Source organism: Pleurodeles waltl, chromosome 5 (assembly GCF_031143425.1).
Source record: "Pleurodeles waltl isolate 20211129_DDA chromosome 5, aPleWal1.hap1.20221129, whole genome shotgun sequence".
Lineage (NCBI taxonomy): Eukaryota > Metazoa > Chordata > Amphibia > Caudata > Salamandridae > Pleurodeles > Pleurodeles waltl.
Genome location: NC_090444.1, coordinates 1,799,102,522 through 1,799,123,115, shown reverse-complemented (window position 1 = coordinate 1,799,123,115; position 20,594 = coordinate 1,799,102,522). Strand labels below are relative to the sequence as shown.

The window sequence follows — 20,594 nt, the reverse complement described above, 5'->3', positions numbered from 1 at the left end:
GTCGACCCCATTCTTATCCCCAACGACTCGGTGTCGGAGCGGCATCAGCCGATGCCGCCGTCGACTTCGGTGGGCCCTATTCGCCCGAGGTCGGATTCAGACCCTTTTACCTATGGGTACGAATACAGGTAGGAATTGAAGGGGTCCCTGGGCCCTTAAGAATACCAGGATGACCCTGCAATGGACTGGGCACAGGATTTGGGAAAAGCCAGTGGTCTGGATACTTCTCCAGACGCTGGCATGCTGTCTCCTCCTACCGTGGCTACGCCAGAGGGAGCTACTTAGAGTATGGTGGTCAGTAGGGCAGCTGAGGTCCTTGGCCTTGAGCTACCTACTGTGGAAGTCCTGTCTAAGGTGCTCCAGCCTGAGGCTTCTGCTTCAGAACCCCTTCTCCCATTCAATGAGGCCCTCACTGATGTCCTTTTGGGTTGGGTACGTTGTTCAAACCCAACTCAAGGGCTCCTGTGAACAGGACTATCGCTCGCCGCCATCGGCTTGTGCCGAACGACCCAGAATTCCTGTCCCAACACCCTACACCTGAGAGTCTTGTAATCCAGGCTTCCTCTTCTTCTGGCATGTTCCCTTCCGTACCCCTGGATAGGGAATCCAAAAGGCTGGAGCAATTTGACAAGAAGTTGTTTTCTTGATCCAGCCTTGCACTGTGGTCTGTGAACACTGCATGTCTTTTGGGCCATTATACCCACTCCCTGTGGGATACAGTTACACAGGTCCTGTCGCAGATACCTGGAGGAGGCCCGTGCTATCATCTCCCTAGCAGAAAAAGATGGGCTGGATACGTCTGACTCTCTGGGCAGATCGGTTGCGACGACAGTGGCCTTACGGCGCCACGCCTCGTCATGCACTTCCGGCTTCTCGGGGGATGTCCAACAGTCACTCATGGACATGCCCTTTGGTGGCACCCGTCTCTTCGGAGACCAAGCAATCTCGGCCTTGGAGAGATTCAAGGATTCCCGGGCTATTGCTCGGTCCCTTGGTCTTTCCTCTGCCACACACCCACCACAGTCTGATTTTCATCCCTTTCGTGGACACAAAAGGGGCGCCCTGTCGCTTCCTCTACCCAGCCACCGTGCCACGCACGCTGGACTGCCTATGCGTGGCCGTGGACGTGGGATCCCTTGTGGCCGTGGGACAGGGAACCAGAGGTCTGTCCAGTCCACCTCTGCCCCCACTGCAGCCTCCAAACCCTCCTAGTCCGTCCCCTCACTCCCATCCAGTTGGTGGCAGGATCCACCATCACCTGCCCCACTGGGAACATATCACCATGGACAGGTGGGTTTTGCAGATCATTCGGAAGGGCTACTCCCTCCCTTTCGAATCTGCACCACCACACATGCCACCATCCTTCCATCATCTTCCGGAGGATCATTTGATGCTTCTCCGCCAGGAAGTCACGCTCTCTTGGCCAAGGGAGCTATAGAAAGGGTCCCTGTGCCAGAAGTAGGTCATGGTTGTTATTCTCGCCACTTTCTGATCCCAAAGAAGGACAAGGACTTACGCCCTATCCTAGATCTTCGGGACCTGAACTACTACCTTAAGAAGGAGAAATTCAGAATGCTCACCCTGGCTCAGGTTCTGTCTGCCTTGGACCCAGGAGGCTGGATGGTACCGTTGGACTTGCAGGATGCTTATTTCCACGTCCCCATCCTGCCTACCCACAGATGTTACCTACGATTCGTGGTAGGTCACGAGCACTTTCAGTTTACCGTGCTCCTTTTCGGCCTTACCAGCGCCCCTCAGGTGTTCACGAAAGTGATGGCAGTGGTTGCAGCTCATCTGCGCAGGGTAGGGGTCTCTGTCTTCCCCTACCTAGATGACTGGCTGTTGAAGGTGCCTTCGCCCCAGACAGTTGTCTCCCACCTTCAGACCACAGCGAACCTCCTGCACCAGCTGGGGTTCACTATAAACGTGCCTAAGTCACACCTGACTCCCTCTCAGACGCTCCCTTTCATCGGAGCTGTTCTGGACACAGTGCAGTTTCTGGCTTATCCTCCCGAAAAGTGAGTCCAAGGCATTCAGGCTATGATTCCGATCTTTCAGCCTCGGTCTTGGGTTTTGGTGAGACTGATTCTGAGGCTGCTGGGCCTCATAGCCTCATGCATCCTGCTAGTAACACATGCCAGATGGAATACGCGGGCTCTGCAGTGGGACCTGAAGTTCCATTGGGTGCAGCATCAGGGAAATCTCTCCGACATGGTCCAGATTTTGGAGGGGGCTGCGAAAGACCTGCAGTGGTGGCTTTCGAATCTCGATTGGGTCCCCGGCAGATCCCTCTCCCTGCCCCAAACAGATCTTTCTATAGTGACAGATGCGTCACTGCTGGGTTGGGGCGCCACATGTGGGAGGCGGAGATCAGAGGCCTCTGGTCTCCGGCGAAGTCGGGACTCCACATAAATATGCTGGAGCTCCGGGCGATCAGGCTTGCGTTGAAAGCATTCCTTCCCTCTCTGAAAGGGAAAGTGGTGCAGGTGTTCACGGACAACACTACCGCCATGTGGTACTCCAACAAACTACGCCTCTGGACATGGCTGGAACATCAGGGCATTACCCTAATAGTTCAACATCTGGTGGGCTCTCTCAACACCAGAGCAGACGAACTCAGCCGCCGACGCACAGTCGATCACGAATGGCGTCTCCATCCGGAGGTGGCTCAAGGACTCTTTCTCAAGTGGGGAGAGCCTTGGTTAGATCTGTTCGCCTCCGCAGTGAATGTGCAATGTCAGCTATTTTGCGTGTTGGAGTTTCAAGGCAGCACTCGCTCGGAGACGCTTTTCATCTCGAGTGGAGCTCCGGCCTCCTTTATGCCTATCCCTCTTCTGCCCAGAGTTCGCAAGAAAATCAAGTACGACCGAGCCCAAGTTATCTTGGTAGCTCCGAACTGGGCTCGAAGAGTGTGGTATCCAGAGCTACTGAGCATGTCCATCGATCCTCCACTCAGACTGCCTCTTCGGGCAGATCTTCTGTCGTAGCAGCAGGGGGCGGTTCTCCACCTGAACCTGTCCAACCTCCACCTTCATGCGTGGAGATTGAGCGGCAACAGTTGACTGCATTTGCCCTTCCACCCGAAGTCTGCAATGTTATCTTGGCAGCCAGGCATCCATCGACTAAAACTGTATACGCCTGTCGTTGGAATAAATTTGTGGCATGGTGTATAAACAAATCCGTTGACCCCCGTTCTGCCCCTCTGTCAGAGGTTCTTCTGTTCATTCTTTCTTTAGCCCAGCAGGGCTCTGCTTTGGGCACCCTTAAAGGGTATTTGTCCGCCTTTTGCGCCTTTCGTAGGCTTCCTGATCAGCAATCACTCTTTAAATAGCCTATTGTGAGTAGGTTCTTAAAAGGACTCACCCACTTATTTCCTCCCACCCCCTTTATCATGCCTCAGTGGGATCTTAATCTTGTACTTACTTGATGTGTACCCCCTTTGAGCCAATGCATAATTGTCCTTTGCGGCTCCTCACATTCAAAACTGTCTTTCTGGTCGCTATCACCTCTGCTCGAAGGGGGAGTGAGCTTCAGACCCTTTCTTCACAGCCTCCATACTTGTCTGTATACCCTGACAAAGTGGTGTTACACACTAGAGCTTCCTTCCTTCCTAAGGAGGTTACACCATTTCATGTAGGCCAGTCCATAACTTTGCCTACCTTCTACACACACCCACATCCTTCCCATGAGAAGGAGAGACTCCACCATCTGGACCCAAAAAGAGCGTTGGCTTTCTACCTCAATCGTACTAAAGATTTCCGGGTGGATGATCAACTCTTTGTTGGCTATGTGGGTGCGAAGAAAGGGAAGGCGGCGCAAAAGCATACCATCTCTCGGTGGGTGCTTCTTTGCATCAAACTGTGCTATGCTTTGGCTAAGAAGCTACCTGAAGGCTTGCATGCTCATTCTACCAGAGCAACTGCTGCTTCCACTGCGTTAGCACGCGGAGTTCCTGTCCTGGATATCTGTCAGGCAGCTACGTGGGCATCCCTGCACACGTTTGCTAAGCATTACTGCATGGATAGTCAGGTACGTCGAGACGGCTACTTTGGTCGTTCGTTCCTGCAGGACTTTCTAGTATGATCTTGGTTCGCAGCCCACCACTGAGGATGGCATTGCTTGGGTATCTATTCTAAGGTAAAGAATCTGCAACTAGAAGTCTCTATCGGATGTACAAGTCACTTACCTCCGGTAACAAAATATCTGGTAGAGACATATTCTAGTTGCAGATTCCATACCGCTTACCCATCCTCCCCGCTTGCGAACTGATTTCTAGGGACAGGGATTCCCTCTTTCAGGTCCTTAGCTCTGGAGCACCAATCTCAGTGTTCTTAGCGGCTCTGCGCTTTGGTGTGGAAAGTCGTTAAAAGAAACTGATGTCACTGTGCGAGGGCAGCATCTATGTACTACTCCCGACGTCATCACGGTGACCACGACGCCTGCAGAGTTGGCCTACACCACCTACCGACACGCAAGGGTATTGCTCAAAGAAAAATCTCCGGATCCAGTTTGACGCCTGGTGGAAATTCTAAGGTAAGGAATCTGCAGCTAGAATATGTCTCTACCAGATATTTCGTTACCGAAGGTAAGTAACTTGTACAACAGGAGATCTAGTATGGAAAGAGTCCAACTTTTGAAGTGAAATGTTCTGTGCTGTGCATGGGGGATTACAGACGCACAGTGTACAGGTAACTAGCATGCCCAACTTGATTGTTCAGGAAATACTTTATGAAGTGAGGAATGAAACCAGGAAACTCTTAGCATGGCTGAGCAGGAGAGATAAGGGTACTCAATGGGCGGACAGCGTTATCACTGTCTGTGTTGAGGACATCTCCACTGATGAAGACATCACAGTAGCTTTCCCTGAATGTTTTGAAGGACCTTATAGGCTCGGGAAGAACCAGAGTGTGATAATGACTTTCTCTGAAGAAGTAACAATCCCATGGCAAAGTCTGGTTAAGGTGAAGATATAAAGTGGAAGGCTCAGGGAAATAAAATTATTGGACCCAATAGACTTCTAGCTGAGGTATTTAAATGTCTCTCATCCCACAGAGGGAAACTCAAAGTGAACATGTGGGAGGTGGAAGGAAAGTAAGTTATTATAAGGAGATCATGCAATTATAATGTCACCAATGAAGCTTCACATACTGGGACACCACAACACCAAACCTACATAGATTAGATAACTTGCTAAGCAGAGTGGAGGAGATGAAAGAGCCTTTGGCTGTACTCTCAGTAGACACTAAAGTATTCGAATTCATGAAGTGGGATTTCCTCATTCTAGTACTTGAAAGTTTTGGATCCAGACCTGTGTTTGAAGCCTGGTTACAGCTCTTAAATGCAGCTTCCTCTTAGTTGGTATTCTTGTCTAGTGCCTCATTCTGACTTCCAAAGAATATCCTTACAGTGTCACTCGTGTCTTCAATTGAACCAATTTTATTTCAGTAACCTGGCATACAGGATATTATTACCCCCCATGTTGGTGTTCAAGTTATAATGTCTGTACCAACCAACCAACCAATCAATGTTTTAAAAGAAAAATACAGTTAAAAGATATAACCAGTGTCTGTCTTGTGGCTACGAAAACTCTTCTAGGTGATAGCTCCTTCATTGGCCCGTGTAATATCCAGGAGAGGAACCTTTACTTATATCCTGGAGTTTGGTGGATTTTGTTTCTTTAGAGCTGGAATTTATTACACCAGCAATAGAAGCGAGTGGGCTCAAATAGTTTCAATGGCCATGCTTCTGTGGTATTTGGCCCTAGACAGAGAAAGTGAATTCTCTGCAGTTCATTTGATGTGGCCTTTCAATGCTGAAGCAGAAGTTGGCAAATAGCATCAGATTACAAATGGGAGATTTTACCCTGCAGGGCCTGAAAGATATTTCTGGTGCAGAAATCTCAAAAAATTGATCTGTTTTGCGACCTGGATGGTAAAAAAAGAAAAACAAAAAAATTGCCCCCATGTCTACTGAATGGAACATCTTTTCAGACTGGGTTATTGAGAAGTGCGTTCAGAATAAACTGATCATTGACCCTCTTTTATATGTTCTGTTGTATCCTTGAGTCTGAGTAGGATTCTTAAGTTCTAGAGCCGTGCAACTCTTGTTGTCCTGATTATGCTGATCTAGGCCTGTCATCCATAGTACATGAAGGTAATGGTGGAACACTTGTGACTCTTTCCAATGAGAGTGGATCTGTTACCTCATCAAGATGCGGGCAGTTTTTACCTGTATTTGCAGATTCTGAACCTGTCAAATTGGAACTTGTTGATATGATTGGAAGTTGCAACACTATTTATGTTCTATCTGAGAGATACGGCTGAATACATTGTGTTTTTTAGTCAGTATTTGTTGGTCCACAGTGACAAAATCTCTAGAGAAGTCAGAACTTGGAAGTCCAGCAACTGTTTTGGAGTCTACTTTGTTCTTGAGGCCATCCCAGATTGCACTTAATACGTATTGAGCCCTTTTTCCAGGTCAGAAATCTATCTGTTGGTTTGTAGAGGTGTTTTTATCAATCCAATCTCAATGAATGCATATTTTTTCAATCTTTTTGCCCGAAAATGGCCCATTCAATATAAATCATTAATGTGACGTGTCCTCTGGGCACAGGTATTCAAAATTGAATTGATGTTTGAATATAACAATTTATTTTTAATCACTATGGCTTGTGTAGCTGCAAGGTAGTTCTGAGACTATTCAAAGTATTTCATGGACAGAGGCCAGCTGGTAGAAATGTATAGTTGTAGTTCGTTCCTTTCTTACTTTTATTGATAGCAGTTTACAAAAGTATAGTTTTGAGTTTTGAGTGTCTGGCATTGTGGTTTAACTTTGGCCTATTGATAGTGTGCTGTAGAGGAACAGAAGTCTGGACCATGTTATCAGGACATGTGAAGTATTAATTGATCCTGTGGTTTGTTCCTTTGTTATGGCTAGTATAGCAGTAGATTTGGTAGATGTGGGGTTGAGCCTGGTTCATCCACAGGACGTAGTAGAGATTTGACAGGTTAATAGTAGAAGAAAGTTGAGAAGAAAGAGTGTTAGTAGAGTTGATAATAGAGAAGTGGGAGAGGTATGAGGATGCCCATCAAGAAGGTTTGTAAGCGAGTAAGTGTGAGAGATGGTTTAAACATTGGAATAAGATAATTTAAGGCTCCTAAAGGTTCAAGAGGAAAACTAATTTAGAGTATCCAGCAATCAATCCATGTCTACAATGTTGGACATTCTAGTAGGCAGTGTGCCTCTGATTGATACTTCAGACTACAGATTCCTCACTTGTGAATACCCCTATACTAGATCCAGGGAATTTTCTTCAACAATTCCCTTGCACACCCATAGGTAGTTTTGTGTGGGTCCACCTTAGATCAGTCCCATATTGGGCGGGAACCAATGCACAGCCGCACACCACCTATCAACGCCTGAGGGAATTGCTGAAGAAAATTCTCAGAATCCTGGGTTGCTATCCTGTGGGTATTCAGAAGGTGAAGAATCTGTGGTTAGATAGTGTAGCTACAAGGAATAGTGTTATCATAGGTGTAGGAAAATGGCTCCCTGTTGCAGTTACCCCCCACTTTTTGCCTGATACTGATGCTGACTTGACTGAGAAGTGTGCTGGGACCCTGCTAAGCAGGCACCAGTGTTCTTTCACCTAAAATGTACCATTGTCTCCACAATTGGCACACCCCTGGCACACCGATAAGTCCCTTGTAAAAGGTACCAGTGGTACCAGGGGCCCTGTGACCAGGGAAGGTCCCTAAGGGCTGCAGCATGTGTTGTGCCACCCTTAGGGACCCATCACCTAACACATGCACACTGCCACTGCAGATTGTGTGTGTTGGTGGGGCGAAAAAGGCAAAGTCGACATGGCATCCCCCTCAGGATGCCATGCACACAAAATACTGCCTGTGGCATAGACAAGTCACCCCTGTAGCAGGCCTTAGGGACCTAAGGCAGGGTGCACTATACCACAGGTGAGGGCATAGCTGCATGAGCAATATGCCCCTGCAGTGTCTAAGTCTATTCTAAGACATTGTAAGTACAGAGTGGCCATATTAAGTATATGGTCTGGGAGTTTGTCAAAAACGAACTCCACCGCTCCATAATGGCTAAACTGAATACTGGGAAGTTTGTTATCAAACTTCACAGAATAATAAACCCACACTGATGCCAGTGTTGGATTTATTACAAAATGCACAAAGAGGGCATCTTATAGATGCCCCCTGTATTTTACCCAATCCTTCAGTGCAGGACTGACTGATCTGTGCCAGCCTGTTGCTGAGAGACGAGTTTCTGACCCCATGTGGTGAGGGCCTTTGTGCTCTCTGAGGACAGAAACAAAGCATACTCTAGGTGGAGGTGCTTCACACCTCCCCCCTGCAGGAACTGTAACACCTAGCAGTGAGCCTCAAAGGCTCAGGCTTCCTGTTACAATGCCCCAGGGCACTCCACCTAGTGGAGATGCCTGCCCCCTGGACACAGCCCCCACTTTTGGCGGCAAGTCCAGAGGAGATAATGAGAAAAACAAGGAGGAGTCACCCACCAGTCAGGACAGTCCCTAAGGTGTTTTGAGCTGAGGTGACCCCTGCCTTTAGAAATCCTCCATCTTGATTTTGGAGGATTCCCCCAATAGGAATAGGGATGTGCCCCCCCTCCCCTCAGGGAGGAGGCACAAGGAGGGTGTAGCCACCCTCAAGGACAGTAGCCATTGGCTACTGCCCTCCCAGACCTAAACACACCCCTAAATTCAGTATTTAGGGGCACCCCAGAACCTAGGAAACCAGATTCCTGCAACCTGAAGAAAGAAGGACTGCTGACCTACAAGCCTGCAGAGAAGGAGGAAGACAACTGATTTGGCCCCAGCCCTACCGGCCTGTCTCCAACTTCGAAAACCTCCTCCAGCGACGCATCCGACAGGGACCAGCGACTTCTGAAGCCTCAGAGGACTGCCCTGGACTACAGGACCAAGAAACTCCTGTGAACAGTGGCCCTGTTCAAAACCTGCAACTTCTTTGCAACAAAGAAGCAACTTGCAAAGACTTCACGTTTCCCACCAGAAGCGTGAGACTCGACACTCTGCACCCGACGCCCCCGACTCGACCTGCGGAAAACCAACACCTGAGGGAGGACTCCCCAGCAACTCCGAGCCTGTGAGTAACCAGAGACGACCCCCCTGATCCCCCAGAGCGACGCCTGCCGAGAGAATCCAGAGGCTCCCCCTGACCGCGACTGCCTGTAACAAGGGACCCAACGCCTGAAACCAACACTGCACCCACTGCCCCCAGGACCTGAAGGAACTGAACCTCAGCGCAGGAGTGACCCCCAGATGACCCTCTGCCTTGCCCAGGTGGTGGCTGTCCCGAGAAGCCCCCCCTGTGCCTGCCTGCACCGCAAGAGTGACCCCCGGGTCTCTCCATTGAAACCCATACAAAACCCGACGCCTGCTTTGCTCACTGCACCTGGCTGCCCCTGTGCCGCTGAGGGTGTACTTTGTGTGCCTTCTCGTGTCCCCCTCGGTGCTCTACAAACCCCCCCTTGTCTGCCCCCCGAGGACGCAGGTACTTACCTGCTGGCAGACTGGAACCGGAGCACCCCTGTTTTCCATAGGCGTCTGTGTTTTGGGCACCTCTTTGACCTCTGCACCTGACCAGCCCTGAGCTGCTGGTGTGGTAACTTTGGGGTTGCCTTGAACCCCCAATGGTGGGCTGCCTATGCCCCAGGACAGACTTGTAAGTGTTTTACTTACCTCCTAATCTAACCTTTACTTACCTCCCCTAGGAACTGTTGATTTTTGCACTGTGTCCACTTTGAAAATAGCTTATTGCCATTTTTACAAGGACTGTACATTCAAAGTTCCTAAAGTATCTAAGTGAAGTACCTTACATTTAAAGTATTAACTGTAAATCTTGAACCTGTGGTTCTTAAAATAAACTAAGAAAATATATATTTCTATATAAAAACCTATTGGCCTGGGATTTGTCTTTGAGTGTGTGTTCCTCATTTATTGCCTGTGTGTGTACAACAAATGCTTACCACTACCCTCTGATAAGCCTACTGCTCGACCACACTACAACAAAATAGAGCATTAGAATTATCTACTTTTGCCACTATCTCACCTCTAAATGGAGCCCTTGGACTCTGTGCACACTATTTCTTACTTTGAAATAGAATATACAGAGCCAACTTCCTACAATAGGTAAGACACCCATTCTTTAGAAGTAGAGGATGAAACTCGTTAAAGATTTGGGCAAAGTGGTTACTGACAAATGAGTTAATACTGAGAGGGTGATGGAGAGTTATGGTGTAGAAGATGATGTGGCTCAGTCAGGTGGTGTTAGAGGATTAAAAGGGAGGCTGAGATGGTGTTGAGATGGGTTGCATGTTTGAAACTGGTTGAATGGAAAGTAGGAGTAGGATAAGTTAATTCCAGAGCTTGTAGCTATCAGTGGAGGTCCGGGAACACCTTGAATATGTGCAACAGAAGTTTGAGAAGGCACCCAGTCCTTCTGAGTGGCAGAGCTCAAAGACTTGAGCAGGTTATTTGACGATTTTCAGAAGCAGGGCTGCCAAATGTAGAGATAAGAATTATTATGGCAAATATTTTTCGATGAAACAGCTCCCTCATACATGGTGGTAGTGACTTCACTGGGAAAGAAATATGGTGGCAGGACCACCATTTTATGCCAGCAGTGGCAGACGTGTTGTCCCAAACTTCAAATACCCCCCACATGCTGGAAGTTCTTTTCTTCTCAGTGGAGAACTATTGACTGTCCTAAACAATCATGATTTCATTGGGAGACTTAGAAGAGATTCCCTTGCTAATGACATCCGATGAATTGCCTTTATTTAGGCTGTTACTCAAATGTAATTCCCAGTGAGGTTAAAATTGCTAACTGATGCACCACACACTGCCTTCTAAATGTGGGGATGTAGGAAGCTGGATCATTATATAATGGACCAAAACGTGGTACACAGTGTAAAGAGTCCAGGCAAACCTTAGTGTTTTACGTAGGCAAACCTGTTAACACTAAATGCTCTCTTTTGTGGTAGTGTGAATGTAGGAAGCTGACTCTATCAAAATGATATATAGTGTGTACAGAGTCCAGGGGTTCCCCAGAGGCTTAACAGAGGCTAAAGTAGCTAATACTAATGCTCTCTTTTGTGATAGTGTGGTCGAGCAGTTAGGCTGTATCAGAGGGTAGTGCAAATAATTTGTTGTACACATACAGGCAATAAATGAGGCACACACTCAATGACTAACTCCAGGCCAGTTGTTTTTATATAGCAACATATATTTTGTTACTTTAGAACCAAAAGGTAAGTACATTTGCAAGTAAGTATTAAGATATGTATCAAAGACACATTGTTTAGATTTGGCAAAGAAAACGGTTTACAAGTAAGTAGCAATTTTCTATTTCAAGAGTTGACAGTACAATTTTCAACACAGTCCTGGGGGGGGAGTGTTAGTGTAGTATTGCGGTAAGTGCTCGACTTGCAGTGCCAGTCTCCGGGGGTTAGGATGTCAACAGGTCAAGGTTCAGGTTGACCCCAAACATATACCACCACCCACAGGGGCTGGCTGGGTGCAGAGGTCAATGTTTGTGCCGGATTTAGAATGGGATCCTTTGGAGACAGGGGAACTTGGAAACAGATATAACTTCAGAAGGAAGACCTGAGGAGTTTAAGTGAGCACTGGTGGGTGGGTGGGGGGCACAGGTCAGCACCACCGACACACCCTCAACGGTACTGGAGCAGCCAGGGGCAGGGTGAAAACACAGTGACCTAGTTTTCCCACCAGACTTGCTGCCAAAAGTGGGACTTTGTCCGGGGGGGTGGCGGGCATCCCCAATATTTGGAGTGCCCTGGAGCACTGTAACAGGAAGCCTGAGCCTTTGAGGCTCACCGCCAAGTGTTAGAGTTCCTGCAGGGGGGAGGTGTGAAGAACCTCCACCCAGAGCAGGCTTCGTTTCTGGCCTCAGAGAGCACAAAGACTCTCACACCGTGGGGTTAGAAACCTGTCTCCTAGTGGCAGGCTGACACAGACTGATCAGCCTTACACTAAAGAGTTGGTTAAAATACAGTGGCCATCACTAAGATGCCCTCTAGGTGCATTTTTCAATAACTCAAACACTGGCATCAGTGTGGGTTTATTGTGCTGAGAAGTTTGATACAAAACTTCCCAGCCTACAGTGAAGCCATTGTGGAGCTGTGGAGTTTGTGATGACAAACTTCCAGCCCATGTACTTAATATAGCCACACTGCACTTACAACGTCTAAGTATGGACTTAGACACTTGGACATATTGCTCATGCAGCTATGCCCTCATCTGTGATATAGTGCACCCTGCCTTAGGGCTGTACTAGAGGGGTAGTGGTTTGTGGGCATGGCACCCTGAGAGGGATGCCAGGTCGACTTTACCTTTTTTTACCACCAGCACACACAAGCTGCAATGGCAGTGTGCATGTGGGGGGCCCTTAAGGTTGGCACAATACATGCTGCAACCCTTGAGCACCCTCCTTGGTCACAGGGCCCTTGGTACTACTGGTACCTTTTACAAGTGTCTTATCTGTGTGCCAATTGTGGAAACAGTCAAGTTAAGGTCAATATTTGGCAAAAAGTGTGTGTTTGATGGGGGTGGGAGGGAGGGTGGTAACCATGCCACATGGGGCACTTTCCTACAGTGGTTGAGCAGTTTTGGATTATCACAGGGTAGTGCTAAGCATTTGTTGTACTCACAGAGGCAATAAATGAAACACACTTAAGAATAAATCTGAAACATCCAAGACAAAAATAACATGTATTTTTATTTAACTTTTAATACCATGAACTTGATTATCAAGTAAGCACTTTTTAGAATATAATTTTTTGTAGGTAAATAAAATGTTCACTTGAATGTGCCTTTACATAGCAGTGCTTTCCTATGGGAACAAGGGATATGTTGCGTACAGTTATTCACAGTCGGTTCAGGACTTAGGGTCGTAGAGGGCTAAGGTTCAAAGTACCACCAGCAGTTTCTCGTTACCTGTCTTGGGGTGTTCGCTCACTCACTGGTGGAAAGAAGTGTGGCTACTTGGAAACAGGCTGCAAAGGTCCTTGTGGTTGTCGGTCTCACTGGTTGAGTATGCAAAAATCAGGACAGCTGTGCCACTCTGGAAGTGGGTCCCTCGGGTGCTGACATTCCTCGACGGCTGCTCAGTCTTGGTGCAGTGGGAGTCCACATTTGACTCACAGGGGCTTGGTTTGTTGCAAGGGGTCCGGTATCCTGTGTATTGGTGCTGTGCAGCTCCAGTATGTCCTGGTGTCTTAACACTTAGTAGGTCAACAGTCAGAATTCTAGTGCACATGTACCTCTTTCTGGGTGGCTGCGGCGTCGGGCTGGCCTGGGAGCTGCAAGACATTGAACCGGACTTTGCTGCTTCGGTGCCTGCGGACTACAGGGGAGTAGCTCCTGCAGGCTGCAGAGGGTGACGTGGGGACAAGTCAGGGAGCTACCAAGGAGAAACTAGGGTCACAAGGGTCCTGGGAGCAACAAAAGCACAGTTGTTTCTTGTGTACCCGGACTGAGACGCTTGGGTGCAGGGTAGATAGGTTGGCTGGGTTGGGTGCGTCAAAGGTCCTCATGGTTGTCGGTCTCGCCAGTTGAGTGTGCTAAAATCAGGACAGCTGTGCCACTCTGGAAGTGGGTCCCTCTGGTGCTGACGTCCCTAGACGGCTGCTCAGTCTTGGTGCAGTGGGAGTCGGCACTGGACGCACACGGGCTTGGTTTGTTGCAAGGGGTCCAGTACCCTGGGTATTGGTGCTGTGCAGCACCAGTTGGTCCTGGTGTCTTAACACTTAGTAGGTCAAAAGTCCGAATTCTAGAGCACATGTACATCTTTCTGGGTGGCTGCGGCGTCGGGCTGGCCTGGGAGCTTCAAGACATTGAACCGGACTCTGCTGCTTCGGTGCCCGTGGACTACAGGGGAGTAGCTCCTCTACTCCAAGGGAGATTGTTGGGAATTTGAGAAGGGCTGGCAGTCTACCGGGGTTCTTGGCAAATTTTTAGCTGCAGGACAAGTCACTTTGTTGCGATTGTCGAGACTGGTGCAGGCAGGCAGGGTTTGGTGCCAAAAGTCCACAGCAAGCCTTCTGTTCTCGCTGCTCTTCTTTGTCATTTTCTTCTGGGTGCGTTAAATCGAAGTTGCTGGCATCAGGGTTGCCTCCTAAATACTCAGCTAAGGGACTTTAAGGGGAGTGACAGGTTAGTAGCCAAAGGGCTGCGTACCTTTAGGGTGACTACAACCCTTGTATGACCACTTCCTTAGGGGAGTTGGCATAACCCTGACCCAGTAAGCCTAATTCCACCAAAAAACAAGATAATGGAATGCTAAGTTTCGTGTTCACATCAGGTAGCCCTCCTTAGAACTTCCTGACTTGCTAATTTTCCTGCCTGTCCTGGTGCCAAATGGGCACAGGGCTGCGGGGTGGCATCTCCACTGACTGGGGAAGCCAGAGTTGCATAAGAAAGGCGGCAGAGGCCTTTGAAGCATCCTGTCTTGATATACTGATAACTAGCCATCTTGCTTGGAGGAGGTGGTATCACCTCCACCCAAAGCAGTCTTTGTTTCTGACCGCAGAGAGGGTGGGCTTTTACCACCAGGGGGTCAAAATCTCATCTGTGGTAGCAGGCTGGTCAGGACCAGTCTGCCAGAACACTGGTATTCAGTAGGTTTTCAGGGGGCACCTCTAAGGTGCCCTGTGGGTGTTTGTATTAATAAATCCATCACTGAAATCAGTGTGTTTATTAATATGAGATGCATGGTAACAAACATGTTGGGTTTCAGTGAAGCCATCATGTAGCTGGGGAACTCGTAATTACCTGTGTCCAGCACATGTACTTGAAATGACTTCCTTTTTCACTTGCAATATCTAAGAATCAACTTAGACATCACTGGGGCATATCTGCTAGTACATATATGTCCACATGTGTAGTATAGTACACCCTTCTTTAGGGCTGTGAGGCCTGCTCTTAGGGTGACTTCACTGTACTGCATGCAGTGTCTGTAAACATGGCACACAAAAGGTGCACCAATTTGTGTTTTCACTTTTCTCTGCGCCATGTCACACAGCCTGCAATGGCAATTTGCAAGAGTGCGCTGAGGGGGTCCCTTGGGTTTACACAATACCTGCTGCAGCCCTTAGGGACCCTCTTTTGTACTCCATGCCCCATGGTATCTGGGGTACCATTTACTAGGGACTTACAGGGGTGCTAAAGGTATTGCCAATTGGGGGAACAATTGTACAGTTTTAGGGAAAGAACTCTGGCACTGGGGATCTGGATAGCATGAACCCAGTTCACTTCTGTCAAAATTGCATCAAACACCAGGCAAAAAGTGGGGGTGACTGTCAAAAAAGGGGACTTTCCTATTGGGGGCAGTCCTGAGAAAAGGGCAGATGATGTCACATGTTTTGTTACCATCTACCGCAACATGAGGCCATAAGATTACTGGTGTTACTAAAGGGAGAACCTTTTGCTTAAATTATTGATTTTTTGTTGTGTACTATACAATTTATTTGTATTATCACTATTATTTTATTAGCATTAATATTCTTTTGAAAGTTTAAGAAAGTATAAGTTATAAAGTTGGTTATTATGCTTCAGAAGTAGTGGTTATGTAAGTAAAGTTTGCCAAGGGCTAAACTATTGGCCGTTGTATGTGGAAGGTGAAATGGGAGGTGTGGATAGATCTTACAAGTGTTTGGAAAGTGATATTGGCCACAAAGTGAATTTTCCAGTCTATAAACTCTGTTTTCATGAAAATCAAGTTTGTTGAGTGTGTGTATATTTGCTAAGAGCTCTTGTCATTTAGTGATCATTATGTTTACTTTGTCAATGTATCACTCTCCTCGCTGACTTTTAATGTGTATTTCAGCTTCCTGCAGTATTCCCAATAAAAATGCAGATTCTTTGGCTCAGTCCAATGGTAAGTACCTTTGCCAATTTGTGTTTTCACTTTTCTCTGCGCCATGTCACAGCCTGCAGTGGCAGTTTGCATGAGTGTGCTGAGGGGGTCCCTTGAGGTTACACAATACCTGCTGTCGCCCTTAGGGACCCTCTTTTGTACTCCATGCCCTGGGTATCTGGGGTACCATTTACTAGGGACTTACAGGGGTGCTAAAGGTATTGCCAATTGAGGAACAATTGTACAGTTTTAGGGAAATAAATCTGGCACTGGGGATCTGGATAGCATGCACCCAGTTCACTTCTGTCAAAATAGCATCAAACACCAGGCAAAAAGTGGGGGTTACTATGTCAAAAAGAGGCACTTTCCTACTGGGGGCAGTCCTGAGAAGAGGGCAGATGAGACATCTGCGATATATATATATATATATATATATATATATATTTTTTTTTGGTCGCATGTTTTGTTACCATCTACCGCAACATGAGGCCATAAAATTACTGGTGTTACTAAAGGGAGAACCTTTTGCTTAAATTGATTTTGTGTTGTGTACTATACAATGTGTTATTATTTGTATTATCACTATTATTTTATTAGCATTAATATTCTTTTGAAAGTTTAAGAAAGTATAAGTTATAAAGTTGGTTATTATGCTTCAGAAGTAGTGGTTATGTAAGTAAAGTTTGCCAAGGGCTAAACCAGTGGTTCCCAAACTTTTTTGACCCGCAGTTGGCCGTGGCTCGCCGTTACGTAACTTTTTTTGGCAGGTGGGAGGATGTAAGCCCGGCATCGGGGGTACTTCCATTTTCCTCCCTGAAATTAATTGCTGTGAAGGTATTTAAATCGTAGTTGTGATCTACTTTGTCACTGAACTGATGCTGTAATAAAGCACTTTATCAGCAACAAATACTCACTTTACCACCTCTCCTTTTTACTCCAGGCCTTGAAGCCTTAAACCACACGTTCCTGCCATGAAAGCATCTTCTTCAGTGGCAGCAGCTTGCATCATATTCTGCATGTCACAAAACTAAATAGAATACATATCTCTGACAATCCTTAGCAACAAATATGACACAACCACTAAGCAGCCAATTTAAACATTTATTTTCTTGGGAATTCTGGCATTAACATCAGCAATCTGAAAAGGGCAGTGTTGGCTACATTCGCAGAAGGACCTTCAATAGAAAAGACTGTTGCTGATAGCATCCGAATGCCATATATAGCTGAGCTATAACTGAAATGCAATGGGAGTAACTTCCTATTCAAACTATCTCAGTGCCAGTACACTAAGAAGGTGATATCCCCTCAGACATGAACCTGATGCTGAGGAAGCCAACCTTCCTCCAGCAGCAGGCAGGTCACTGTTTTCCTTAAAGGAAAAGAAGTGAAGCGCGAACCTCTGAGCACCCTTTAAGATGGCTATCCAAACCGTGCGCTCATCATTGCATTTCTCACACATGCAAAACTGTAACAGTTGAGGCACCCATCTCTCTCTTTGCTGAAATGCAGGTTAGAGCAGGAACCGCTGCTGCATGTGGGAGGGACTCAGTAGGAGTAAGAATAGGAGTATTCAGAGTAAGAAGGAGGAAGTGGAGTTGAGAGTAGGAATATTTAGCAGAGTAACAGACAGCGAATAGCTGCAAGAGTAAGAAGGAATATTATTTGGAGTAAGCAGAAGCTTTGTTGCTAGTAAAGTGATGAAAGTAAGAATGACAGAATGAGATAAAGATAAGAGAACAAATCCTTTCATTTACTTCTAACAAAGAATCTGTGCTAGTAAAGCTGGATGTGCTTTCCGTTTCATGCACAGATCACATTGAAGTAAGGGACTTTAAGCACTATTGCAGCTTGCTTCAGTTGGTTAAATATCACATGCACGCAGCTGAAATAGGTAATATTTACACGTTTTAAGGTGATCAGACACTGCTGTTCTCTTCCAGGGGATCCTCATCAATAGTCATAAACATTGAATATTCCCGCCCTTGTGCGGGGACCCCGGAGCATATATAAAATACACACATATAAAGTATGAAATATGCACAAAAAATATATATATAGCATTTTTAGTAGACATATTTTTCATACTAAACTCATATATACATGTGTAAAACAGCAATGCAGGCTATAATCATAAACAGGCTAAAATGCTTTATTTCTATGAAGTTTTTTTTTTTTTTTTATCATTATAAAATTACAATAGAGAATAAATATCTACCCAAGCCCCCAAAACTGGGCTTAGGGAAATAAGCAGTAGTAATCGCTAGAGAAAAAGAGAAAAAAACTACATTGAAAAACAATGGAGCATTCTTAGCCAATAGGCTGCATGCAGGTTAACACAGGAGAACCATAAAAACGTTGGCACCGTGCCTTTAAGACCCTGAGCACCTCCAGTATCCCACCATGCCTCAGGGGTGAAGGATAGGTGACAGTTGGTTCACAGTTAGGTCAGTTCTTTTTTCCGGCTTCTTCTGAGGGGATCCTGGAGCATTGAGCTCTCAGTTTCTCAGAAAAATACTTTAAAACAGCGTTTTTTCCTATTTTACTCGACATCTAACATCATTGTCTGAGTTTGGCAGTTTTTTCCTGACAGAAAAATGCCTTCCCTTTTTGTCAAATGCCCTTCTTGTGGGAAGTAGAAGGCCCAGTCAGATCCACACACTCTTTGTATTGTGTGCCTGCCTCAGAGTCACTGCCCTGACACTTGCAAACACTGCAAGAACATGTCAAAGAGGACTCTGAAGGACAGAGAAAAGATCAGGCTTCATGGGCTTCACGAGAGGCAGAAAACATCATCCTCTTCGCTTCCCAGGCAGCCAACAAGCCACTCTCAGGAGAGAATGGCTAGGTCGACATCAGCAGGTAGGAAAATACCTGTTTGTTCCCCGTCAACGTCGTCGCTGCCACCATCTCACCGCCATGGATCGCCTTCGACGGCGACCTGACCAACGTCGAAGGATACGGCGTCGAGAGAACATGGCCATCGCAGGGGCATATCTTCGTCGACGGCAGCCCGCCGATCAACGTCGAGCCACCACCGGCGTGCCCGTTCGCCGCCAAAGGCCTCACGCCCCTCGCCGTCAAGAGACACGACGTCGAAATCGGCACAACGGCGAGAGCGACATCCGCCGCCGGCCGCCCACCGCTCCACGCCGAGGCACACGACGGCGAGCAGGTCGAGGTCCAGAGATTGCCGCTCGACGTCAAGACACTCAACGTCGAGGCACTCAACTTCGAGGCACTCAGCGTCGAGGCAAGAACAACCGGCGGCGCTCCCTTCGACGTCAGTACAGGCGTCGACGTCGACACAGGTTTTACCTGTCTCGCAGGGAGTAGAACATCGCCTTCCGCCAGCAGATAAGGCCGCTCCATCTCCAGTGGTCTCCATACGGAGCGATTCATCTTGTTCGAGAGCGGCATCATCGGGGCATGTTTCACCCATCAATTTGTCGCCAAGATGGTTGGAGAGCCTTAATAGACCAGCGGCCTCCCCGGATTTGCAGTATTCACGAATGTACTCTCCTTCTGCCTCTCTCCCGAGAACACCATCACCGACAGCGCGGGCAGGACGGGCTCGTTCTGCTTCTCGCCAACCGACCACTAGGCCTGGGCGCTCTGTTACAGCGTCTCGCAGCAGGTTACGTTCCCAGCGACGATCTAGGTCACGATCAGGACACAGAAGATCGCCCTCTTGGACGTCGTCAGGGTCATCCGTCGGACGTTACTCCCCCACCTTAACAGATTCTCCACCAGCTAGAGTCTCACTGGTGGATGACATCACTACTTTTAATGAGGTACTCTTCAGGGGAGCACAGAAGTTAAATATAGAGGTTCCAGAACCATCTACCTCCTCATCAGTCATTTTTGAGACTCTACAACATAGAGCAGTGTCAAAAAAGCTACTGCCGCTAGTGCCTAGTCTGTTGCAGCCAACCATAGACACTTTTTTGGCGCCAGCCACCCTCAAATCTGCTCCGGCTAGGATTTTGAAAAAATATAAAGCGCCTGAACAATATCCTTTATTCTTAAGAACGGATCCGCCACCGGACTCAGTAATATTGGCCGCAGCCCGAAAAACCCACTCGGTGGCATCATCCTCCACGGTCCCACCGGACAAAGAGAGCAGGCATCTAGACTCTCTGGGGAGAAAAATGTGCGGCACGGCGGCATCTATAATGAAGGTCTCCAGCGAGTCTGCCCTCCTAGGCAGATATGACCGTTCTCTGTGGGACTCTCTCAACAGGTTCACAGAAAAATTACCTAGGGAAGACAGACAGGACTTCCAAGAGATCCTGCAAGAGGGATGTCTGGTATCCAACCAAGTCATCAGCGCAGCGGCAGATGGGGCAGACTTAGCTGCACATGGGTATGCACATGGAATCTGTGCAAGAAGGTCTTCCTGGCTGAGACTCACTGGTTTAAAACAGGAAGCACAACAGCGCATCCTAAATCTTCCATTCAACGGGAACTCGCTGTTTGGTACCCATACGGATGAAGAAATGGCGCGCATGAAGACCGAAGTGGACACCATGAGGGCAGTAGGCCTTGAAAGGAAGGAGGACTTCAGGCAGAGGTACAGGCCTTATGACAGGCACCCTTTCCAGCAGAGGGTTCAAACCCCTCACTGGTCCCAGAGGCCACAACAATGGCAGGGACGCC

The 20,594-nt window shown here is 47.5% G+C and overlaps 1 protein-coding gene across 2 annotated transcripts in view; it reads left to right on the top strand.

The window, feature by feature from the left end:
* LOC138296807 (exportin-5-like) overlaps positions 1–20,594 on the top strand; it is a 1,394,731-nt gene that overhangs the window by 1,058,861 nt on the left and 315,276 nt on the right. For both annotated transcript variants that reach the window (XM_069236253.1, XM_069236252.1), the window contains one exon: positions 15,909–15,959. In XM_069236253.1, coding sequence (XP_069092354.1) covers positions 15,909–15,959 — 51 coding nt within the window. The remainder of the gene's footprint in view (positions 1–15,908; positions 15,960–20,594) is intronic.